General features: G+C 57.4%; 1 protein-coding gene across 1 annotated transcript; it reads left to right on the forward strand.

The window, feature by feature from the left end:
- Positions 1 to 6,980: 6,980 nt before the first annotated feature.
- EIF4EBP1 (eukaryotic translation initiation factor 4E binding protein 1) lies at positions 6,981 to 16,761 on the forward strand. The gene is made up of 3 exons (XM_054396716.1): positions 6,981 to 7,128; positions 13,735 to 13,905; positions 16,381 to 16,761. The coding sequence occupies exons 1-3, from the start codon at positions 6,981 to 6,983 to the stop codon at positions 16,410 to 16,412; spliced, it is 351 nt and encodes a 116-aa protein (XP_054252691.1). The 3' UTR covers positions 16,413 to 16,761.
- Positions 16,762 to 25,396: the final 8,635 nt, after the last annotated feature.

Raw genomic sequence — 25,396 nt, forward strand, 5'->3', positions numbered from 1 at the left:
CCAGCTTTGCCTCCCAGCATCATTAAACACAGCACATTCAGGCTCTGCCAAGGCTGAGCTAGGCTGATGCCACACTAGGTTAAAACAAAAGCTTTTTATAGCTGGGAACTCTTGCCCTCTGCCCTGGCAAAATGTTTGTGTAACAGAACAAGTGATAAAAACCAGCACAGGCAGGAGTGGCAGCAGCTTTGCTGCTTGCTTGCTGCCATCCCTGCTGCAGGAACCCACCAGCAGGGCCAGGGGCATCCCCCTCTGTCTGGGGCCTCACTGCTCTCCCTTCTGGTTCAGGTTCCTTAGCTTTTGGGCAGAAAGCAAACCCTGGTGCAGCGAAGGACTGCACCAAAACTCACCCCACAGAGCACTGGAGGGGCTTTGCCTGTCCATCCCCAGCCCTTCCCTGGCCATGGGTGCAGGGAGCAGGCACTGCTGCACCCAGAGAGATGCCAGTTCAGCTTTGCACCAGTAAGAGATGGTGCCAGAGCCCCTTTCGAGCCAGGCTGGTGTTGCAAAGCTTTGCCTGTCCATGGAATTTGGAGGCAGGGCTCTGCTGGCACAAGTCTCCAGCCCAGAGCAAAGGGCGAGGACAGCTGGAGGGGTTCACCAGCACAGCCCAGGAGAGCCACAGGCACCAGCACCTCCCCAGCCTCTTTTATCCCTCCCTCCCTCCCTCCCTCCCCAGTCCCTAAATGCCTCCTGGGTGGAGATGGCTGCATCCCAGTTCAACACTAACCCCTCCTGCTGGGCTGGCATAGCCAAGGGGTGAGATGGGGTCCTGGCTGCAGGGAAGACCCTGCCCCCCACCCAGTGCCATACAGGACACCCAGGGACAGCACAGGAGGTTGGTGAGGACCCTGTGATGCTCTACCCTCATCCCAAGCCAGAACTGCTCAAGGAGCATCATTTCACCCCAAGTCCCTGTTGTGTGGGGAGGGAGCCCTGGGCTGGGTGGGGTGGGCATGGGACCAAGCGCTGGGCTCCTGGCCATGAGTCCTGCTCCGCCTTTGACATCCTCAGAGGTCTTTAATCTGGGGCTCTCCAAGCTGAGACTTCAGGAATAGTTTCCATATCAGATCCCCCCATCTGGCTTTGAAGTTGTTTGGGGCTGTCTGTCATCGTGTTTCCTCGTCAGCACATAAACAGCCTGTGAGGGAGCCTTAACCCCTGGGTACTGCCTGTCCCAGGAAGGCTGCAGGAAGCTGAACATAAACTCTGGGCTCCAGAAGAAAATGTTTCCCCGTGAGCAGTCAGACACTGGAATCACCTCCCCAGGGAAGCAGTGGGGTCCCCTCCATTGGGCAGTTTGAAACCTCAGCTTGCCAGGGTGCTGGGCCCAGCTCATTGCAGCTCTGCTGTGACCTAGGCAGGTTGGAGCAGATGATCCCTGGGGTCCCTTCCAACCTGGCAGTCTGGGATTCTGTGAAGGAAACTGGTCTTTGGCCCCAGAGAGTTGGCAGCTGAGGGCTTTCCCATGCCAAGAGGCTGATGCTCTGCCTGCCTGTGCCTGTTTCTAGGCTCACTGATTCTGTTTGACCTCCTGACAAACCAGAAAGCTGCTCCTGAGGACGAGCAGAGTGCAGAGGTAGGAGCTGTCCATGGGCTGCAGGGGTCTGTGGGGTGCTCCTGCTGTCCCCTCTCTCTGTGGGGTCCAGTGTCTGACTGCTCATGGGGAAACATTTTCTTCTGGAGTCTAATGGAAACCTCTCGAGCAGTAACCTGTCCCCATCACCCTTTGCCTTTGCCTTTCCCATGGGACTCCTCGTGAAAAGGGAGTCTCCATCTTGCTGGTAGCCACCCTTGATGTCCTGCTCCATGGCAATAATCTCTCTTCTGAGCCTTCTCTTCTCCAGGCTGCACAGCCCCAGCTCTCAGCCCTTCCTCCCAGGGCAGGGCTGCCAGCCCAGCTCAGGGCAAGCTCAAGAGCATCCCAAGGAGCTCCAAGCTCTCTGGGAGGGGAAGCAGCCATCTCACACGCTCACATCCTGTTTTCCAAGCAAAGCTCCTGGGAGCAAATGCATCAACAATGATGAAAGAGGCAGAGTGTACCCTGGGTACCCAGAAGGTCAGAGCCCGCTGCTGGCTGCCGGCGCAGGCAGGGCTGAGGTCACTCCAGTCCCTGTTTATTAGCCTGTTCCCACACAGGGCTGCAGTGGAAGGAGCTGAGGTGCCATCCAGGGTGAAGGATGGGATCCCTTCTCCTCTCCTGGGGCACCTCAGGGTGACTTTGAGGGGACAGATGGAGCACCTCAGGTTGGCTATGGGTTGGAAGAGTGGGAAACAAGGGCTTGTAGGGTAGGATGGGAGGGAATGGGTTGAAGCTCGAGGAGGAGAAGTTCAGACTGGAGGTGAGGAAGAAATTCTTGACAGTGAGGGTGGGAGACACTGGAACAGGTTGCCATGGCAGGGTTGTGGCTGCCCCTTTCCTGGAGAAGGCCCTGAGCAACCTGGGCTGGTGGGAAGTGTCCCTGTCCATAGCAGGGGGTTGGCACTGGATGATCTTCAAGGTCCCTTCCAACACAAACCATTCTATGAATCTATGAAACCTGGCATGGTGAATGGGGGTCGTTACCTGGCATGATGCTCAGCAGCATCACCTCTCACCAGAGAGGAGACAGAGGATGGATCTCACTGCTGGGTCCCATCCTGCCCAGAGCAGGCAGCCCATGCTCACTCTCTCTCCATGCTGGGGCTGCAGCTCTTCCTGGGACTGTGGCAGTGTAGTGAGAATTAGGGAAAGGGACATTGAGCTGCTGAAATCCAGCCAGTGCCAAAGGCCACACTAAAGCAATCCCAGGTCCTTCTCCTGCCCCCCAGATCCCTCTGCAATGATGTTTTCAGATTTGTTTTTAATAAAACCATAATAAAGCTGTTTTCTTTCCCATGTTGCTGCCAGGGGAGCCTGTGGCACCCTGCACCCATCACGCCTGGGCAATGCTCTGCCCTGGGCTGGGTTTGCTTCCAGCCTGAGATTTTTGCAGGGTGGAAAAAGAACAACAAGAAGAAAGAGAAGGAGGACAAGGAGGAGAGGGTCAGAAGCTTCTCTTCCAGCCCTGGCAGTGACCCTGGTGGTGGCTCCCATGCCATGGTGACTCTTTTATCTCCTGCCCTCCTCCATCCCTTCTGAGAAACCTCCTTTTTGAGGGAAGCAAAAGGGAAAAACGTTCCCCTGTACAGATGACAGCCCAGAGCTGCCAGAAGCAGCTGCCCCAGTGCCCTGTCCCCTCACCCAGACCACCAGGATGGGGACCCTTGGGGCTGTGAGTGGCTCTGGGTCCTTCTGCTCTGGTAGTGAAAGCTCTTCTCCAGGCTGGGAGCTAAGCAGGATTCCACAGCTCCCGGTCCCTCACCACTGCCCTGAGCCACCTTTCCCAGCCCTGGCTCACTCCCAGCCAGCTCCAGCACCCTCCACACCTTCAGCCCAGCTGTGTCTGCTGGCATGGTTGGGGTTGCGAAGGGCAGCAGAGCCTGGCCTGGGCAGGGCAGGGTGTTGCAAGAGCAGGGACCCTGCCAGCAGAAGCTGCTAGAAGGACCCAGCCCCTCCGAGGTCAGCAGAGCTCCAGGGAATGTTTTATTTCCTAACTGGCACATGGAGCTTTTGGCTCCCAGAAGCGTGAGGAAGGGCAGTGAGGGGGCACAGGGTGCTGGGACCCCCCACGGTCGGGGTGGCTGTACCACGAGCTGTGTCCTCTCCACAGCCTGCCCAGCCTCGCAGCCTGCTCTGCCGCGGGAAGAGCTCTGGATCCGTCCCGCAGGGATCGCTGTCCAGCTCCAGAGCATCTTCCCCACCCTGGCAGCGGGATGCCGGGTGCCATGCAAAGGGCATGGCTGTGAACCTGCAGCCAATGGGCAAAGGTTTCCCTCCTGATCCAGAGATCCATGCCAGCTCCCGGGAGTCTGACTCGGTGCCGTTTGTTCTCCCTGCTCCATTGCCCTCCCCCTTCCCCTCCCCCCCCCCCAGGTTTTTCTGCCAGGATTCCCTCTACAAGCAGCTGGAGACCCCCAGCCCCTGCAGCCCCTCAGAGTGGGGCAGAGCTCACTGTGGGTGTGAGCTGAGCACGGCAAGCATCTGCCCACGCCGTGCCAGCCTGCAGGGATGTCTTGACCTCTGCCAGAGAGTGAACCAAACACCCAGGGGTGCATTTTTGGGGTGCTGAGCACCCCCAGCAAGTGCCAGTCCTAAGAACGTCTGTCCCAGGGGCCAGGGAGAGTAGGGACCAGGATGCTGCAGGGGTTTGCTGGCAGAGGGCTGTGGGCAGGGCTGCGGGCAGGGCAGGATGGGTTTGTTTATGGGGGCAACTTTTATCTGCACAAACAGCCCTCGGGCAGGCTGTGTGGATGTGGGTTTGTGGTTATCTCTGCTGGCCATCGGAGGGGAATGTAAACACGGATGGTGGAGTGGAAATGCCACAGCACAGGGACATCCTTCCCAGGGGGTTGCTGCACCCAGGGACCCACCATCAGCCCCTGCTGCATGGGGCTGGAGCTGGGCTTCCCACCCATGGCAGAGATGGGGCACAGCGTTGGGCTGGGGATGGTGACTGGGAGAGGATGGATGGGGCAAGATGAAAGACACCCAGCCCTGCTGCCCACCGGGCAGAAGTTTATCCTCCCCTTGCCTTATTTTCTTCCTGTCTGCAGCAAACCCTTCAGCAATCAGCAGCTCAGTTAAGTATTGGTGGAAGTGTGGCCGGTGATGGGCTGGGGATGGGCAGGAACTGCCCCTGGCTGCCCATCCCTGGGGGCTGCTCTCACGCCAGGGCTGCAGGGCAGCGACAAGGGGTGGGGAGGGGGTGCCCATGGTAGCCCCTGGTTGTTGTGTGTGCAGTGCAGAGTTTGGGGTTTCATGACTTAGGAGGCTGATTTCCCTCCCCAGGAGCTGTCAAAGGAGCCAAACCTTTTACAAAAAGCTGGTCAGCTAGAAGTGGTTGAAACCAGGTCAGCAGCAAAGAGAGTGCCAAAGGGGAGTGGGCAGAGAGATGGGCATGATAAGAAGCGGTTCTGCTCCTGACCTACAAGGCTCCTGACCTAGACCTCATGACCCACCACATGAGGATCAAGCAACTGTTTGGAAAATACCTTTAAGATGGAGTCCAGCCACAATGGGATGAGAAAGGGCTTCCCAGTCCTGCTATCTGCCCAGGACAAGGGCAGAGGAGATGCCCTAGAGATGAACCAGTGGGTGCTGGCAGCGTGGACAGCTGAACACCAGGGCTTGGTGCTTCTGCCCTGCCCACCAGCATGCCTACTGCTGCAGCCAGCCCTGGCACACACTCTGACCCATGGGTGCCCAGTGGAGATGCCCAGATGAAGCAGGGGCTCATGGCCCCCTGCTCTGCCCCAGCCAGGATGTGACCTTAAACCCTGCCCCCTGCCCTGCTCCTTGACTCCATAATGGTCCATTCTCTGCGAGGAGGAGGAGGAAATGGCAGTGGACCTTTTTATTTGGGATGCCTGGCTGGGGGTCACTGCTGATGTCACCCAGCACGGCCGGATGTGTTATTTTCCTGTGCCAGATAATTGATCCAGCAGCTGGCATGGGGCAAGGGCTGCCTGCCTGCCACCACAGACTGCCTGAGGTCCCAGGGGTTCTTGGAGGGCACACAATCTGCCCAGGGTCCTGAGGGTCCTCAGGGGCCACCCTGACCTGCCCATGAGTTCCTGGGGAGCAGAGCCTTTGAAGCAGCTCTCTCCATACCCCAGCCTGGCAGGAGACCACTGCCGCGGGCACACAAGTGCTGCCCTGGAAAATGGGACCATCGTTCCCAGGGACCATCGTTGGCACAGCCCTGACTGCTGAGAGACTGCTGGCACCCAGGCTGGCTCCCTACTTCCCTGCCATCAGCAGATGTCAGCATCGGCCCAGGATCCCTGCACGAGTCAGCAGAGCCCTGGTCTCCGCTGGGGAAGCAAGGAAGAGCTGAAGGCATTTCTCCAGCGGTACAGCAGCTGGCAAGGCAGGGTCAGACCCTCGGCTGGGGGGTCCGTCCCTTCCTGGCCATGCCACCCTTCAGACAAGCCCAGGTAGCCACTCTCTCTGCGTCCAGCAGCCAGGGCTGAGCTGCCAAAACTCAACACACTCGTGAGCAGGGGAATCCTGCCCAGCCCGAGCATAATCTGAGAGTTTTTTGCCAGGGTTTCACCCCTGGGCACCCCACCTCTTCCCTCTGCCCAGCCTGGGGCTCCCGAACAGTGGGTCCAGCCCACCCTGATGCCCTCCCTCCGCATTTCATCTGTTCTTCAAATGTTTTAGTTATTAAAGTTTGAAGAAAAAACGCTCACACCGCTCCGGGGTGGGGGGCGACACATGTGCAGGCGCTGTGGGACACCCCCCACACCCTTCCACCTCCCGCGTTTGCTCCAGACCCCCCTGGAGGTGACCGAGCCATTTGGGATGGGGATCCGCCACCCAGGCAGACAGACATCTGTCCCCGCGGGATTCACACCGGGACCACCTGTGACCTCCCAGAGCGGCCACCTCGACGGACAAGCGGGCATCACTAAGCTGGGAGGGAACACACCCCCAGGTAGGGTAAGGGTGGCCGAGACCCCTATAATGGGGAGGCGGGGGGACAGCGTGGATCCTGTGGGATGACTTCATGGCGCTCCGTGCACGGCGAGGGGGGGACAGGGGACAACAGGCACCGCAGGAGAGCGGCACAGGCTCTGGGTGCCCGAGCCTGGTAGGCACCCGGCGGGCACCGGCACCCGGCGGGCACCGGCACCCAACGTGCGCCCCAAGCCCTGCCCTCAGCCCAAACTCCGCCCCCTCATGACTAAACCACGCCCCCTGTGGACCAACCCCGCCTCCTGATGACTAAACACGCCCACATGGCCTAAACCCCGCCCTCCATCCCGCCCCTCGCTGGCTCCCGTGGCGCCCCGCAGCGGAAGAGGCGGAGCCTAGGTCGGAAGCGGCGGCAGGGCGGCAGCGGCGGGAGCGGCGGCAGTGGTAGTAGCAGTAGAAGCGCCCCGGTCCCGGCGCCATGTCGGGCCGCTGCTGCCAGGGCCAGACCCCGAATCGCGACATCCCGGGTCCCGGCAAGTGTCTCGCCCTGCCCGACGGTGCTCCGCTGCCGCCCGGTGACTACAGCACCACGCCGGGGGGCACCGTCTTCGGGACCACTCCGGGCGGTGAGCGGCGGGCTGGGGCTGGGCCTCTCATTGGGGAGTGGCGGGGGGATGGAGGAGCCCCTTGGAGGCGGGGAGCGGCCTTGATTTTGCGGTGGAAACCGGACGGGGATGGGGAGGGCGCAGGGCTAAGGGGGGAGGCTCTGTGTTGGCACGGCAGTGTGTGAGGAGGATCCTGGTCTGGGAGGGGGAGGGGCACGCTTTGAGCGAGGGGGTGTGCAGAAAACGGGGAGCCCCCTTTTTGTCTGAGCGTGTGCAGGGAGGGTTGAGGGGGAGCCCTTGCTTTGCCCGGGGGCTTGTGAGGTTCTTACTCAGGGGTGTAACTGGGGGATAGTTCCCACTTTGCCTGGGGTTCTGTTGAGGGAGGAGCTCTTCCCTTGGCTGGGGGGCTGCGGGTGGTGCAGGAATTCTCGTTCTCTGTGGAGAGAGCCCCACGTCTGGGCAGCAGCTGCGTGGCTGCTCTCCCTTCAGGGCTGATTGGGTGCCTGAGTGACCTGGAAGCTCCACGTGTTGGTCGGGGTGGGTGCCCCTTAAAAGTCTGGCTTATCAGGGCCAGACTTCTCCTTAGGAGTCTGGCCACTGCTGTGTTATGAGGCAAAAGGAGAGAGTTGGGGGTCTTCCACCTTCCTGAGAGTGGTGGAGTTGGTGCAGCAAAACAGCAGCTGGCTGGGTGCCTGGGCTGGAAAACAAAGCTGCTGTCTGTGCTCTTGGCAGCCTCGTGTGGAGCAAACCCATCCTGCCATTCGAGTTACTTATTAATTCCAATCTCTGATATTTGCTGTTTCCTCTGGCAGTGAGCAGACCTGGGGCCTTTCCTCTTTGTCCCACCTTGCTCTAAGCTCTGACAGCACCGTGCCGCACTTCCAAGCAAGCACCGTGCCGTCCTTCCCAGCACCGTGCTACACTTCCGAGCACCGTGCCGTGCTTCCCAGCACCGTGCCGCACTTCCAAGCAAGCACCGTGCCGTGCTTCCGAGCACCGTGCCGTGCTTCCCAGCACCGTGCCGCACTTCCAAGCAAGCACCGTGCCGTGCTTCCGAGCACCGTGCCGCGCTTCCAAGCACCGTGCCGCACTTCCAAGCAAGCAGTGTGCTGCACTTCCAAGCAAGCAGTGTGCTGCACTTCCAAGCAAGCAGTGTGCTGCACTTCCAAGCAAGCAGTGTGCCGCACTTCCAAGCAAGCACCATGCCGCGCTTCCCAGCACCGTGCCACACTTCCAAGCAAGCACCGTGCTGCCCTTCCCAGCACCGTGCTGCCCTTCCCAGCACCATGCCGCGCTTCCGAGCACCATGCCACACTTCCCAGCACCGTGCTTTGCTTCCGAGCAAGCACCGTGCCGCACTTCCCAGCACCGTGCCGCACTTCCCAGCACCGTGCCGCACTTCCCAGCACCGTGCCGCACTTCCCAGCACCGTGCCACACTTCCCAGCACCGTGCCACACTTCCCAGCACCGTGCCACACTTCCCAGCACCGTGCCACGCTTCCGAGCACCGTGCCATGCTTCCGAGCACCGTGCCACACTTCCCAGCACCGTGCCGTGCTTCCGAGCACCGTGCCGCACTTCCCGCAGCACCGTGCCGCACTTCCCAGCAGCACCGTGCCGCACTTCCAAGCAAGCACCGTGCCGCACTTCCCAGCACCGTGTCGTGCTTCCGAGCACCGTGCCGCACTTCCCAGCAAGCACCGTGCCGCACTTCCCAGCAAGCACCGTGCCGCACTTCCAAGCAAGCACCGTGCCGCACTTCCGAGCACCGTGCCGCGCTTCCGAGCACCGTGCCGTACTTCCCAGCAAGCACCGTGCCGCACTTCCCAGCACCGTGTCGTGCTTCCGAGCACCGTGCCGCACTTCCCAGCAAGCACCGTGCCGCACTTCCAAGCAAGCACCGTGCCACACTTCCCAGCACCGTGCCGCGCTTCCGAGCACCGTGCCGCACTTCCCAGCACCGTGCTTTGCTCCAGCAGCACCATGCTGCACTTCCCAGCACCGTGCTACAATTCCGAGCACCGTGCCGCGCTTCCAAGCACCGTGCCACACTTCCCAGCACCGTGCTGCCCTTCCCAGCACCGTGCTACACTTCCGAGCAAGCACCGTGCTGCCCTTCCCAACACCGTGCTACACTTCCGAGCAAGCACCGTGCTGCCCTTCCCAGCACCGTGCCGCACTTCCAAGCAAGCACCGTGCCGCGCTTCCGAGCACCGTGCCGCACTTCCAAGCACCATGCTGCCCTTCCCAGCACCGTGCCGTACTTCCAAGCACCATGCTGCCCTTCCCAGCACCGTGCTGCCCTTCCCAGCACCGTGCTGCACTTCCACAGACCGACAGTGGGGTCGGGTCCCCCTTTGTTTGCTGCCGTGCTGTGTGTGACTGCCAAGAGCAATATCCTGGAGGGATTTGATCCTCACATAAGAACAACCTGCTTGTGGGAGCTGGCTGTGCCCACTGCCTGCTCAGGGTGCAGGCAGCAAAGGGAGGCTGCAAGCACCCAGCCTGCAAGCCTGGCGCTTATCTTGGCTGCCCCTTGTGCCTTCTGTCTCCACCTGCTCCAGCAGGGACCTAACCTGCCAAGCTCCCTGCAGGCCTCATCCGTCTGAAGGGTTTGATGTCCACATTGCTTACTCCAGCATCTGTTTATCTGGAGTAGTTTGGCTCTTGCGGGGAGTGGCTGCTGGTTTGGGTGTGATAGCAGCAGGCAGCAGCTCAGTGTGTGCCTGGCCAGCCGGGGCAGCTGCCTGTGCTCCTGCTGGTCACTGCTTTCAGAGGCTTTGCCACACCATGAAGGCTTTTTTCCCCCCATGCTGCTACATAAAAGATCAGCCTGAGCAGCAGGAATGATGAAACTGTGCTTGAAGGAACCAACTGGGGGAGGTTTTGTTCCCTTGGACCTGCTGCTCTCTTGCCACCACAGGGTTAAAATGCAGAGGGAAGGGAGAAGTCTGTGCTGCTGACTCACTTGGTTGGGGTTTTTTTTGTGTATTTGGGCAGAAAAAAAAAAAAAAAAAAAGAAAAGCCTGGTTGGGGAACTGAAGTTGTTGTGTTCTTTTTGCCATATGTTCTGGCTTCTCTGAAGGCAGCAAATAACTGAAGCACTTAAACAGCACTTCAGTAATCAGGCTGGGGAAGATAAGAGAATGGAAACGACTTTCTCAGCTACATTCATCTGCTCAGAGAAACCAGCAATTAGCAGCATAATGAGCCTGCCAGGATTCTCATCCCTTTGGAGAGTTAATCAGTGTCCAGAGCCTGGAGGAGAAAAGCAGAGTGTGTTTGTTGTTGGGGTGTGTGCACCTGGCAGTGCCCCTGCTGCTCATGACCCTGGGGCTTTGGTCTGTCCCAGGCCTGTTTGAGGACAGCTCTGTGCTGCCAGTGCTGGGTTCAGCTCAGGGGCTGAAAAGGAGGGATGGTGTAAAGCTGCTGGAGGACGTGGCAGGGCTCAGCCTTGGGCAGTTGGTCTGCCTTTGTGGTTGCTATTGCAAGGAATTCCTTCACCTGCACACCCTGGAGGAGCTTCATGAAATCAACACATTTCACACCAGGCTCCTCAGATTCCTGCACTGAAGTGTCACTGGGACCAGACCAGTTTGAGCTGTGAGAGCCTCTGCTTCCTAGGCTCTGCTGTCTTCATCTGTCCTCTGTTAACCCTCCCATCCACAGATTTTTGTGGGACATAGCTTAGGGATCGCCCTGGAATGCTGGGAGTAATGGCTGTGTTTGTCCTTCCTGCACTGCTGTCAGTGTGTGAAACCTCTGCCTGCTCCAGGGGCAGAGCTGAGGGCTGTAATCTCTGCAGTCACCCCTTTGGCAGTGCTGGGGGCAAAGGGCTCAGTGCCAGAAACCTTCAGAGCAGCCCTGAGTCACTGAAGGCTTTTGAGAAGTGGCAGCTCCACGGTGTGCTGAGCATCAGGCATCTGACAGCCAGGGCTAGGGCCCTGGAGCAGGAGGATCCTCACTTTGGAGTCACCAGGTGCACATCAGCATCTTCCTCACCACCTTCACTCTGCCCAGGCTTTGCTGCTGGTCAACCCCCTGAGCTTTTCCTCCTCTGCAGAGCACAGGGGTGAAGCTCTTGAAGTGTTGAAGTGACATCCTCAAAGGCAGTCTGGATCCAGGGGGCTGCTCTGAGGACAAGCAGTGACATGGGGAGGGATGCTCCAAAGTATCCTCCCTCTGATCCTGGTAGCAGGGTGGGACTGAGTGGGATGAGCAGAGCCTTCCTGAGCTTTCTGGCCCTTGGGTTGGTGCCAGCAATCAGAGGAGAGGCCTTCATTTCCCTTTTCCAGCTACTCTGGGGCTCTGTGATCCCTTCTGGAAGGGAAGCTGTCCCCTGTCCTCTGCCAGCACAGGCAGTGGCTCTTTGTCCTACAGCAGACATGAACAAAACCCCAGCAGGAAGGAGCACAGAGGAGCAGGCAGGAGGTGACGTGTCCCTCTCCCAAGGAACAGTGACAGGGTGAAAGGAAATGGTCTCAGGTAGCACCAGGGGAGGTTTAGGTTGGCTGAGGAACAATTTCTTCCCCTTGAGGGTTGTCAAGGCCTGGCACCAGGGTGGTGGTGGAGTCTCCATCCTTGGAGGGGTTTCACAGCTGTAGAGGTGTGGTGTTGAGGGCCATGGCTTGGTGGTGCCCTGGCAGTGCTGGGGTAAGTTCTGGACTTGATCTGAGAGCTCTCTTCCAATAGATTCCCTGACCTTACAGCGTGCTGTGTGCTCAGTGTTCCCTCTGTGCCTGCCCTGGCTCCTCACCAGCTTGCAGAGGGCACCTGCACTCATCTTTGAGCAGTGCCCACCTGCAGTGGTCCCTGGGGAGTCCACCCCGAGCTGCTCTGGGCAGGGCAGAGGGAGCTGCCACCAGCACTGTGGCTCAGGCAGTGTGGATGGGGTGGCCCTTCCCCTGGAGCAGTGCAGCTCATGGTGCCCACCCTCTGCCAGGACCAGAGCAGCTGGAAAGGAAGGAGATGTTGGACTGGGGACACTTCAGCCCCAGTGTTTCACCCCGAGGGAAAGACTCAGAGTGAAGCAGATCCTCATCCAGGCTTTCCCAGGCAGCACAGTGAGGCACTGGGGTGTGGAAGGTGTAACCAGGGCTTGTGGGGAGCAGGGCAGAGCTCCCATGGGGTGTAGAGTTCCCTGCTGAGCACATCCTGAGCCCTCTCTGGGACAGGAGAGGAGCTGCTGTCAGCCTGGGGAAGGAGCCCATGTATGGCCTGGGCTGTGCCTGCTGGCAGCTGGGGCAGGCTGGCTGCTGCTGGCTGCAGGGTGTTTGCTTGCCTAAGCTCTGGGCATGTGACTGCCAGGAACATCAACAGGGTGGGGAAGCTCTTGTCCTGATCCTTGGGACATGAGGTGCAGTTCTGGGAAGCCTCATCCCTCCATCCCTCCATCATCACCTCTGGGAACCTCCCAGGAATTCAGCAGGGAAGCCACAGAGCAGGGAGCTGCTGGAGCAAAGCTCTGCCTGGGCTTAGGCCCCCTTGGAGCTGGTGGAGCAGCTCAAACTCCTGCAGTGGGAAGGATTTCAGTGCTTTGGGAGCTCATTAGCAGAATGTTCCTGAAACAGGACACCCAGGGAGAGGATTTTACAGCCCTGCTGCCAGCCCAAGTGAGCTCCACGTGCCAGGGCAGATGTGAGCAGCAGCTCTTGGCCTGCACATCTGTCCTGCTTAGTGCTTCCCAGGGAGTGCAGGGGGAGAAGTTCCCTTCTCTTGCTGCAGCAGTGAGGACCTGATCCAGAGGTCCTCTTGAGGGCTTTCCTTTCCTCTTGAGGGAAAGGAAAAATGGTTCTCCAGTACTCCCTGGGTTAAGGCTGTGGGCTGTTGGCAGAGAGCTTTTCTGTGTGTGGTTCTGAGCTTTCCCAGGGCAATCCCTTCACAGGGAACAGGCAGTGCAGCCCTGTGGAGTTCCTAGAAACCCAGAGCTCAGCTCCACCCCTGCTGTGGTGTCTGGAGCTGCCTCGTGGCACACAGGGCAGGGCTGTGCTCTGCTTAACCATGGAGAGCTGCAGGCTTGGAGGGCTCTCTGGAGTCAAGGCTTTGGGAAGGTGGCAGTGCCCCCTGCACGTGTCTGTGCTGGTGCCTGCCCACAGTGCCCAGCCCCTGCCAGCTGGGGAAAGCCTTTTCACAGAATAGCCTCACAGAATGGGTTGGGTTGGAAGGGATCTCAAAGCTCCTTCAGCTCCAATCCCCTGCCAGGGGCAGGGACACCTCCCCCCAGCCCAGGCTGCTCAGGGCCTCATCCAGCCTGGCCTGGAACACCTCCAGGGAGGGGGCAGCCACAGCCTCCCTGGGCAACCTGTGCCAGTCTCTCCCCAGCCTCACTCTTGAGAATTTCTTCCTACCCTCCAGTCTCAGTCTGTTATCAGTGGGAATTAAACTCAATTTTCTGTTTCCTGTGTGTGTCCTGACCTTGGGATAGGAGGGGCTGAACCCGTTGCCCTTCCTGGGCTTTGTGGGGGTCTTGTGTTGCCTCTGTGCAGCATTAGCTGTCACTTGGGCACCTGGTGCTCCACACCTTGGCACACAGGGGCTTGGGGGCTTTAGCTCTGGCTCCTGGTGCTGCTCTGCAGGGGCAGCTGTGGAGGAAGGGCAGCCCTGAGGCTGTGGCTGTCTCCCTGCAGGCACCAGGATCATCTACGACCGGAAGTTTTTGATGGAGTGCCGCAACTCTCCCGTGGCCAAAACCCCCCCCTCAGACCTGCCTGACATTCCAGGGGTCACCAGCCCGAACGTGGAGGAGCTGAAGACTGAGAACAATCACATCCAGAACTGTGATGAGAAAGGGAGCACAGGTGAGTGCCTGCAGAAAGCCAAGGGAAGGGCACTGCTGGTTCCTGGGGGTACCTCCTGGGCTGGAGGTCCCTGGGAGCTCTGCCAGAGTGTGCTCTGTGTTCCTGGGTGTCACAGAGTGGAAGGGGTTAGAAGGGATCCCTGGAGATCAAGCCCAACCCCTCTGCCAAGGCAGGGTCACCTAGAGAAGGGCACACAGGAACACATCCAGGCAGGTTTGGAAGGTCTCCAGAGATGGAAACTCCACCAGCTCTCTGGGCAGCCTGCTCCAGCACCCTCCAGCTCCTCCTCATGTTCAGATGAACTTCTGATGTTCCACTCTGTGCCTGTTACCCTTTGTCCTGTCCTTGGGCACCACTGGCCCCATCCTCCTGACACCCACCCTTGAGGTATTGATCAGCATTGATCAGACCCTCCCTCAGGCTACTCTTCTCCAGACTAAACAGCCCCAATCCTCTCAGCCTGCTCTGGGTAGTTGGCTTCTCACAGTTGGGCCTCTGCTTTGGTCCCCAGTGATGTGACTCCTGTCAGCCCAATCTGCTTTGGTACAGTCACTGAATTCTCCTCAATTCAGCACTTAGCAAGGGGCTGGGCTGGGAGGCTGAGGCTGGGCTGGGAGGCTGGGGCTGTGCTGGGAGGCTGGGGCTGGGCTGGGCTGTGCTGGGAGGCTGGGGCTGTGCTGGGAGGCTGGGGCTGGGCTGGGCTGTGCTGGGAGGCTGAGGCTGGGCTGGGAGGCTGGGGCTGTGCTGGGAGGCTGGGGCTGGGCTGGGAGGCTGGGGCTGGCTGGGCTGTGCTGGGAGGCTGGGGCTGTGCTGGGCTGTGCTGGGAGGCTGGGGCTGTGCTGGGAGGCTGGGCTGGGAGGCTGGGGCTGTGCTGGGCTGTGCTGGGAGGCTGGGGCTGTGCTGGGCTGTGCTGGGAGGCTGGGGCTGGGCTGGGAGGCTGTGCTGGGAGGCTGGGGCTGTGCTGGGAGGCTGTGCTGGGAGGCTGGGGCTGTGCTGGGCTGTGCTGGGAGGCTGGGGCTGGGCTGGGCTGTGCTGGGAGGCTGGGGCTGTGCTGGGCTGTGCTGGGAGGCTGGGGCTGTGCTGGGAGGCTGGGGCTGTGCTGGGCTGTGCTGGGAGGCTGGGGCTGGGAGGCTGGCTGCAGCTGCTGCTGCCTCTCCATGCCTTGGGCCCTTCTGCAGCTGCTTTGCATCTCTGAGGGAGCTCAGATGACAGCTCAGAGAGGGGTTTGGTATCATCCTGAGCTGTGAATTCCTTCTCTTGACACTGAGCTTTCTGGGGCAGAAGGGGGGTGGGTGGCTGGGGTACAGGACCTGCTCTGCACCCTCTGCTCTTCCTCCATCCCCTGCTGCCTGGGTGGGCTTGGCAGAAGCTTGTGAGTGTGTGTGAAGGAGCAAGGGAGAGGTTAGTCCCCAGGAGGGCTTCCAGTCAGTCCCCAGTGGCCAATTTCTGCACATCAACACTCAGCTAAAGGCACTGTTGAGGCCTCCTGAGCAAGAGTTGCTCTGGAGCAGGGGTTTGAAGTCCTCTCAGATTGCAGCTTGGAACAACCTGGAGCTGCCCAGTGAGATTCTCTCTCTGCTCTCTGCAAGCACAGATCTGAAGCACTGGAGGCTTTGTTGTTGTTGCTGCCTTCCATGCTCACCTGGAGCAAGATCTTTGCAGAGTCAACATTGCCTAATGGCTTTTAGAGGCTGTTGTGACCTTTGGTGGCTCTCTGGAGTCCCTGGCACACCGAGGCACAGGCTGCCTGCTGGATGCCAGCTGGGCTGTGGCTCTTCCAGAGAAGAATTCTCTTTCAGGAATAGCTCCTGGCTGCTCACCCTGGCATCCTCCCAAGCTGTGTGAGCTGTGGCAGCAGCTGTAGAGATAATGGAGTTGTGAAATGGGTTTCTGTGTCACTGGGGAGCTGCAGCAGCTTTATTCCTTCTGTTCTTTGTACAAGGAGATCCAGAGGTAGAAATAATTAAAAGGGCATCTCCTCTGCTCCTGCCTGGCTGTGAGAGCCTCTCTTCCAGACAGAGCTCACACTCTGCTGTGGGAGATGGTTTTCATAGCAAGCTTGATGCCTGAATCACAGAATGGTTTGGGTTAGAGGGGACCCCAAAGCTCATCCAGTTCCAACCCCCTGCCATGGGCAGGGACACCTCCCACCAGCCCAGGCTGCTCAAGGCCTCATCCAGCCTGGCCTTGAACACCTCCAGGGAGGAGGCAGCCACAGCCTCCCTGTTCCAGTGTCTCCCCACCCTCACTGTCAAGAATTTCCTCCTAATCTCCACTCTCAAGCTCCCTTCTTCCAGTTTCAATCCTTTCCCTCTCTTCCTACCACTACAAGCCCTTGTCAAAAGTCCCTTCCCAGCTGTTAGGTCTGAACTGGCACGTATCTGAAGCACAGGATGGTTGTTTCTTAATTAAAACCTTTGGCACTGGATGTGGAATTTCTGAGGGACTCATTCCTGCTTTCCTCCCTCTCCACAGGTGAGGAAGAGCAGTTTGACATGGACATCTGAGAGTGCTTAGCCAGTGAAGAACCAGGACCTTGTCTTGAGGATTCCCACCAGCCAGGCTTCCAAGCAGCCCATGCCTTGAGTGCCTTCCTGCTTCCTGGGAAAGGCAGCTGATTCCCTTTGGAGAGCAGAATATGTCCCACGACCAGGACCCAGCCTTGGCGCCACCACACTGAGCTCAGCCCCTGCTGCTGGAGGGGGGGAGTGCCGGGGGGGAGACACTCTCTCAATCCTTGGTTTTGTTTCCAGTTTTATGCTTTTTGTTAATCATTTTAATACTGTAAAAGTTACAGGAAGGAAACAAAAAATGCAAATGTAAGAGAGAAATAAAAATCCTTTGGAGTCTCCTGCCGTGGAGATGGATGCAATAAATCCCAGCTGGCCTTTGGTTCATTCCAGCAACACTCCACTGACCTGGCAGGGGTGGGGGGGGAAATCAGTGTGGTGGCCTTGTGTGGCCTCCAGAGGAACACCCAGCAGTGGGGTTTCCCCTGACAGACCAAGGCTGAGGTGCCCTCAGCCCTCAGGACAGAGCAGCTGGGTGCCCCCACGCCACCACTTGGTCCCTGCAGGGTGTTTCAGTGTGTTCTGAGGCTGCTCCCAGGAGCAGTCACCAAACACTGGCTCCAGCTGGTTCATTCACAAGGTTGTGCTGCAGGTGTTGGAGATGGTTTTCTTCCCATGCCTGATGAGGGGCAGGGCTCAGGCTGCAGCTGGGAGTTGTTCAAATTGGTTCTTCAGGAGCTGCCCTGAGCTCAGCTCCACAGAGGGTCCTGAGCCTGCCCTGCTAGGGATAAAACAGAGCCTCTGGCTTCTTTCCTGCAATTCAGGCTTGCCAGAAGAGCAGCAGCTCTCCTCCAGCATGCAGGTGAGTGCTTAACTCTGTGTTCTGCTGAGTTTTGATCCATGCTGGAACCTTCATAGGATTGTTTGGGTTGGAAGGGACCTCAAGGATCATCCAGTTCCACCCCCCCTTGCCATGGGCAGGGACACCTCACGCTGGATCAGGTTGCTCAGAGCCACATCCAGCCTGGCTGCAAAACCCTCCAGGGATGAGGCTGTACACTTGGTTCTGCTTTTTGCTGGTCAGAGATCAAGACCTTTGGGAGAGAGGTGGCTTAGCTGTGAGGGGGGAGTTAGAAATTGGTCTGGTTGGGTTTGGGAGAGGAATTTCCATCATTTTTCTGTGGGAATGTTTACAGTGAGGGTAGGGAGACACTGGACAGCTTGCCCAGGGAGGCTGTGGGTGTCCTCTCCCTGGAGGTGTTCAAGGCCAGGTGGGATGAAATCTTGAGCAACCTGGGCAGGTGGGAGGTGTCCCTGCCCATGGCAGGGGCTTGGAACTGGATGATCCTTAGGTGCCTTCCAACCCAAACCATTCTGTGACTCTTACAGCAGCCCTCAGAGCAGTGTCTCCCTTTCTGCTCTCAGTGTGGTTTGCTACCCACATGCTCTGGAGTGCTCTCCACGTGGCTTGCATCAGAGCTGGTGGCAGCTCCCAGGTGTGCTATCTCCAGGGGGTGCTGGTTGGAGCATCTCAAAGGAGGGTGATGCATATCAAGCCATGACCTAAACCTCAGACTTCCTAAAGGACAATGAGTGTCTGTTAGATCAGCCTTGGCAGATAGCATTTAAATACCTGCTAATGAAGCTCAGTCCTGCCCTCCTGGTCTGCAACCCTCCACTAATGAGTAACAGAGGAGAGGGGAACAAAGCCATTGCCACAGATAACCCTGCCTGGCTTGGAGATAAGGTTAAGTGTTTCTCTGAAACCTTAATGGGGACAAATCCAATTTTTATTGCCCTCAGGTGTCACTCCAGCAGCCCTGCAGCTCCCCACCACTGGGGGTTGTTAGGATGGGAGGTACCCCAGGGCCTGCAGCTCAGGTGGGCTCCTGCCTTCCTCAGTTAATATTTTCAGGTAGGAGAGGCACTAGAGGTGGATTTTCAGGTGGACTCTTGTGTTGCTGGCAGCGTTGTTCAGATCCAGGGGCCCTCAGAGCCCTCTTGCTTTGGTTGCCACATCCCAGCAACCTCCAGCTTCCATTTCAGAACCTTTAAAGACCTCAATCTTCCATTTCTGAAGCTTTAGGATTGAGAGACCACCTGCTTCCATTCCTGAAGCTTTAGGTTTAAGAGACCTCCAGCTTCCATTTCTGAAGCTTTAGGTTTAAGAGACCTCCAGCTTCCATTTCTGTAGCTTTAGGTTTAAGGAGTCCTCCAGCTTCCATTCCTGAAGCTCTAAGAGACCTCCAGCTTCCATTTCTGAAGCTTTAGGTTTAAGGAGTCCTCCAGCTTCCATTCCTGAAGCTCTAAGAGACCTCCAGCCTCCATTTCTGAAGCTTTAGGTTTAAGAGACCTCCCTGTGCTGCTGCTAATTTGTCCCAACCTGGTTACTTTAGGGAAGACTGAAAGGCTTGACAGACCTGGCTGGGGGTTGCAGTAATTCTCTCTCTGCTCTCCATGTTGAGGCTCTTTCCCTGCTCTGTCCTGGCCAAAATGTTTGTGATGTGACCCAGAGATGTGGTGCTGAGGGCCATGGTTTAGCACCAGGCATGGTGGAGCTGGAGGATGGTTGGGTTGGGTGATCCTGAAGAGCTTTCCAAGCACAATGATTCTATGAGTCAATAGATTATAGCTCAAGTGTGGCTTTACCACTGTGCTGCTGGAACCCTCAGCTCCACTTCAAAGGAGCTCTGAGAACTGGGAGGGATTTCCCCCCTTGTACACCAACCTCTGTTCTCCTCTCCCACAACCACAACACTCACTCCATCTGCCTTCAAAGTACCAAAAAGGGGAAAGGGCTCTGTCAGCTCTGCCCAGACCCTGCCCTCCTCTTGTCCTGCAACATGCCCTTGGCCATGCCCAGCCCCAAACTGGGCTGGCACAGGTTGGTGGCTAGGGGTTGAGGGCTGCAGGTGGCAGAGGAACCACAAGATGTGGCACTGAGCAGTGTCCTGCAGTGTTAGCCAGGGGTGAGATTTCCATGTGGGGATGTGGTGACCCCATCTGACCCATGTGGCAGAGCTCTCCTGCTGCCGTCCTCAGCTAAAAGCAGCTTTTGGGGCAAACCCAAGGAGATGTCAGCCTTGCTGCTGGGCTGTTTGGTTTTTTTTTTAGTCAAATTTCTGCCCCAAAGTGACTCAGGAGCCTCACGGTGCCGAGGTGAGTTGTTGGGGTTTGGGTTTTTTCGAGTACAGAAGTGGCTTTTTATGGAGTGAGTGTCAGCTATTGCACATAATCCCTTTAAATCCTCTGCCCTCCCACCCCCATACTAAGGGGTAACAAGTGGGTTTAAGTGTGAAGTATTTTCTCCATGCCCTCCCTCAGCTTTGCATCAGTATCTGCATGTTTATGTAGATCTGGGGGGGAGCATCAAAGCTCCAGGTGCCTCCGAAGGTGATTCAGAGCCGATAATTCCGAGAGAGGGAGAGCAGCCTGCAAAGCACCCAGCCCAGGTGCAAGAGGAGGGGTCTGGAGGGGGTCAGATCTCCCTCTTTGGCAAAGCACCCAGCCCAGGTGCAAGAGGAGGGGTCTGGAGGGGGTCAGATCTCCCTCTTTGGCAAGTTTGGAAGTGCCTGGAAATGGGAATGCAGGCAGGAGGTGGATCACAAAATGCCCATGTGGATTTTCAGGTGGACTCTTGTGTTGCTGGCAGCATTGTTCGGATTCAGGTGCCCTCAGAACCCTCCTGCTTTGGTTGCCACATCCCAGCAACCTCCACTTTCATTCCTGAAGCTTTAGGTTTAAGAGACCTCCAGCTTCCACCCCTGAAGCTTTAGGTTTAAGAGACCTCCAGCTTCCACCCCTGAAGCTTTAGGTTTGAGAGACCTCCAGCTTCCACCCCTGAAGCTTTAGGTTTGAGAGACCTCCAGCTTCCACCCCTGAAGCTTTAGGTTTGAGAGACCTCCAGCTTCCACTCCTGAAGCTTTAGGTTTGAGAGACCTCCAGCTTCCACTCCTGAAGCTTTAGGTTTGAGAGACCTCCAGCTTCCACTCCTGAAGCTTTAGGTTTGAGAGACCTCCAGCTTCCACCCCTGAAGCTTTAGGTTTGAGAGACCTCCAGCTTCCACTCCTGAAGCTTTAGGTTTGAGAGACCTCCAGCTTCCACTCCTGAAGCTTTAGGTTTGAGAGACCTCCAGCTTCCACTCCTGAAGCTTTAGGTTTGAGAGACCTCCAGCTTCCACTCCTGAAGCTTTAGGTTTGAGAGACCTCCAGCTTCCACTCCTGAAGCTTTAGGTTTGAGAGACCTCCAGCTTCCACTCCTGAAGCTTTAGGTTTGAGAGACCTCCAGCTTCCACTCCTGAAGCTTTAGGTTTGAGAGACCTCCAGCTTCCACTCCTGAAGCTTTAGGTTTGAGAGACCTCCAGCTTCCACTCCTGAAGCTTTAGGTTTGAGAGACCTCCAGCTTCCACTCCTGAAGCTTTAGGTTTGAGAGACCTCCAGCTTCCACTCCTGAAGCTTTAGGTTTGAGAGACCTCCAGCTTCCACTCCTGAAGCTTTAGGTTTGAGAGACCTCCAGCTTCCACTCCTGAAGCTTTAGGTTTGAGAGACCTCCAGCTTCCACTCCTGAAGCTTTAGGTTTGAGAGACCTCCAGCTTCCACTCCTGAAGCTTTAGGTTTGAGAGACCTCCAGCTTCCACTCCTGAAGCTTTAGGTTTGAGAGACCTCCAGCTTCCACTCCTGAAGCTTTAGGTTTGAGAGACCTCCAGCTTCCACTCCTGAAGCTTTAGGTTTGAGAGACCTCCAGCTTCCACTCCTGAAGCTTTAGGTTTGAGAGACCTCCAGCTTCCACTCCTGAAGCTTTAGGTTTGAGAGACCTCCAGCTTCCACTCCTGAAGCTTTAGGTTTGAGAGACCTCCAGCTTCCACTCCTGAAGCTTTAGGTTTGAGAGACCTCCAGCTTCCACTCCTGAAGCTTTAGGTTTGAGAGACCTCCAGCTTCCACTCCTGAAGCTTTAGGTTTGAGAGACCTCCAGCTTCCACTCCTGAAGCTTTAGGTTTGAGAGACCTCCAGCTTCCACTCCTGAAGCTTTAGGTTTGAGAGACCTCCAGCTTCCACTCCTGAAGCTTTAGGTTTGAGAGACCTCCAGCTTCCACTCCTGAAGCTTTAGGTTTGAGAGACCTCCAGCTTCCACTCCTGAAGCTTTAGGTTTGAGAGACCTCCAGCTTCCACTCCTGAAGCTTTAGGTTTGAGAGACCTCCAGCTTCCACTCCTGAAGCTTTAGGTTTGAGAGACCTCCAGCTTCCACTCCTGAAGCTTTAGGTTTGAGAGACCTCCAGCTTCCACTCCTGAAGCTTTAGGTTTGAGAGACCTCCAGCTTCCACTCCTGAAGCTTTAGGTTTGAGAGACCTCCAGCTTCCACTCCTGAAGCTTTAGGTTTGAGAGACCTCCAGCTTCCACTCCTGAAGCTTTAGGTTTGAGAGACCTCCAGCTTCCACTCCTGAAGCTTTAGGTTTGAGAGACCTCCAGCTTCCACTCCTGAAGCTTTAGGTTCGAGAGACCTCCAGCTTCCACTCCTGAAGCTTTAGGTTCGAGAGACCTCCAGCTTCCACTCCTGAAGCTTTAGGTTCGAGAGACCTCCAGCTTCCACCCCTGAAGCTTTAGGTTCGAGAGACCTCCAGCTTCCACCCCTGAAGCTTTAGGTTCGAGAGACCTCCAGCTTCCACTCCTGAAGCTTTAGGTTCGAGAGACCTCCAGCTTCCACTCCTGAAGCTTTAGGTTCAAAGAGACCTCCCTGTGCTGATGTTAGTTTGTGACACAGTGCCACATTTCATGGTTCCTCTGCCATCTGCAGCCTTCATCCCCTAGCCACCATCCTGTGCCAGCCCAGTTTGGGGCTGGGCATGGCCATGGGCATGCTGCAGGACAAGCAGAGGGCAGGGTCTGGGCAGGGTCTGGGCAGAGCTGACAGAGCCCTTTGCCCTTTTCAGTACTTTGAAGGCAGATGAGTGAGTGTGGTGGTTGTGGGAGAGGAGAACAGAGGTTGTTGTACAAGGGGGGAAATCCCTCCCAGTTCACAGAGCTCCGTTAGCAGTGGGGCTGAGGGCTCCAGCAGCACAACTCTGCCAGTGGTGAAGCTCATCCAGGCATTTTAGGATCCATCTCCTACCTTCAGTCCCATTTCCAGCGCTTCCAAGCTTGCCTAAACCATGGAAGGAGCAACTCAGCTCCTTCCCACAGCACATCCCAGCTTGAGCACCTTCCCCACAGCGCATCCCTGCCCTAGCAGGATTTATTCCCCACGCAGCAGGAGGGAAGGCAGCTGTGGGTGGCTGCCTTGCACAGCTGGGATGCTCCGGGGAGGTCTAAGGGCCAAGTGTTGGCTTTGTCATTGCATTTTCCATCCCTGTCCCTTTTGGTCTCACTGTGTCCTGCTCCACATCTTGGTCATGGGATGAAAAATTAGTTCCCTGACCCAGCTAAGTGCCTTAATCCACCATTTGTACAAATATTACCCCGGGAGCTTTGATAAGCTCTTCGATCTGTTTGCTCTCCCTCTTTCCTCCTGTGTCCAAAGCAAACTCTGCCTATCTTCCCTCCCTCCCCCTCTGCCATTCACCTCCCAGGGCATGGGCAGCAGCTGGCACACAGGTGGGTGGTGTCTGTGACTCGTTGCTGTCACCAGACACTGCTTTTGTTGTGGCCCAGGAAGGGACTGGCCCCATGGGGGAAGCAGGATGGCAGATCCCTGTCCTGATCCCAGCCCTGCTCTGGTGCTGCCTGAGTTGTTTCCATCCAAGTCTCACACTGCCATAAATCCTTGGGCACTTTGTCTGCTGGAAAACCTTCCCTGCTTTGGGCAGGCTCCATCCTTTGCCGTGCCAAGGTGTTAGGATGCTAAAGGGAAGTTAGCCCTTCCCAAAGGAGAGACCTTGCCACCTCCACTGCAGGGCTTCTGCTCTGCAGCCCAGTTCCTACTGAGGAACTAATCCCTTGTGCCCAGATGAGACTCACAAGAGCCTCTTTTGAGTGCAGGAGCTGGGTGAAAGTCTCCGTCTCCCATTCCCACTGTCCAACCACCTGTGCAGTGTCCCTGCCCTAGCAGCCTCCAGCCCTGGGGTGCTGAAAGGTCCTGGTGATCATTGGAAAGGTGCTGAGTGCCAGGCCTGGTGATGCCAGCAGGGAGGGCAGGGCCTCTATGGCAAGGCTGGTGCTGCCCCCCCAGATTTATTGTCCCTTTTCCAGGCTGTAGCTGTTCCCCCACTTTAATGTCCCATGGCAAGGCTGGGGCTGTGTCCCCACTTTATTGTCCTGCGTGTCTGGGGTCCCGTTTCCCGGAGCTGATGTGTACTGGGGCAGGAGGAGGGACGAGCAGCAGAGCTCTCTCTGCTTAGAGATTAGGTCTCTGCTCGCAGCCTTGCAAAGCCTGGCTCATACCTTGCCTAAGCACAGCTTTATTGTCACCGTCCTCACTTTGATGTTTTCCTTACAGCCCTGGAATCTCAGCCTTTCCTTTTCCCAGAGCAGGGCTCCCTGCCTCCCCCAGCCCCACCACAACTTTTGAACCCTCTGCTCGGTTTCAGACAGGCTTGATGGAGGGGCAGAGATCGCAAAGATACAGCTGCCAGCGAGGCTGGTGGATGCAGGGGGCTGGGAGGGATCCCGGGGAAGGGAGCTGGGGAGTGTTGGAGAGTGAAACCTTCTGGTTTCACTGCTGGGGTGCCGACAGGTTTTGGAGAGGGAGCGGCAAACACCTGGAGGGAAAAAAAAAAAAAAAAAAAAAACACCAAAAACAAAACCTCCAAACTTAAAAAATAATGTCCTTTATTGGATCAAGAGCCCAAAGCTGCAGGTTTTTTGGGTGCCTCCTGCCAGGGGTCAGCCCCACGCCCCTGCCCAGCCTTTGACAGCTCCTGCAAATGACCCTCTAATGACGGGATGGTCCCAGTGTGAAACGCTGCTGGAATACTTGAGCGGCCCAGGGGAGGGTCTGCGCGGGGGTGGGAGGGGGGGATCCAGACACGTTTTGTTTATCCGCCGGCTGGGATGTGGATTGGGAATAATCAGACTGGGCTGAGGATGTGGAGTCGGGGCTGCTGCTCCTCCCAGGAGGGGAGGGCTGGGGAGGGCTGGCCCCTGTCCTGCAGAGCCACCTGGGCCACCAGCTGCCAGCCCTGAAGCCCGGGGTCCTGCTTGTCTCCTCTGTTCGGTGTAGCTGGGGACCAGCAGTGTGTCCCCACGCCAGGGGTATCCCCCTGCCCCCAACCCCACCCCTCTCACAGCCATGGGAGGCAGCTGGAGGAGCCCAGACCCATGGCTGGGGCTGCAATGAGGTGAGCTTGGCCAAACCTGTGGACTGAGCCTCACTGCCCCAGGAGGAGCATCCCCAGGGGGGCATGTGTAGAGGGAATTTATTGATGAATTTTACACCCCTGACCCCTCCAGTGCCTCCCCATCCAGCGAGTGGTGGAAAAGGCCTGAGCCAAGTTGTGGTTTTACAGAGGAAAATGTTCTGAGCTGAGATGCTGAGGGCTTGTAGGAGGCCTGAGAGGGCACCAAAACCAACCATGGGGCTACCCAATAGTCAGGGGTACCTCGTTGGCCTATGCCAACCCTTTCTGGCTCCTGTTGCTTTGGAGAGGGATGCAGGAGCCTGTGTAGTCGTGGGCATGGAGGGTGTATGGTAGAGGTTGCTGCCTCCCCACCTACTGCCAGCCATCTCATCCTGGCTCCATCCCTCTTGGGGTGATGCCCAGGGCAGGAGAGGGCTGTGACAAACCCCTTCCCACGTGTGGGAGCTCCAGACATGGGTCTAACACATTCATTTGTGTTAATTGGCATAGAAACCTGCCAGAGTTTTAATTGACAAAGGACAGAGGTCTTAAGAGAAATGCCTGAACCCCAGGGAGAGCAAAAGCTGCCACAGTGCTGCAGTGTCCTGCCAAGAGCCCCTGGCCACCAGTGAGTCCTGTGGTGGCCAAAAGGGGCATGGCCATGGGCACCATGTCATGGCAGGGAGCAACACTGCCACAGCTCCAGCCCTGT

This window comes from Indicator indicator, chromosome 38, assembly GCF_027791375.1.
Source record: "Indicator indicator isolate 239-I01 chromosome 38, UM_Iind_1.1, whole genome shotgun sequence".
NCBI classification, from domain to species: Eukaryota; Metazoa; Chordata; class Aves; order Piciformes; family Indicatoridae; genus Indicator; species Indicator indicator.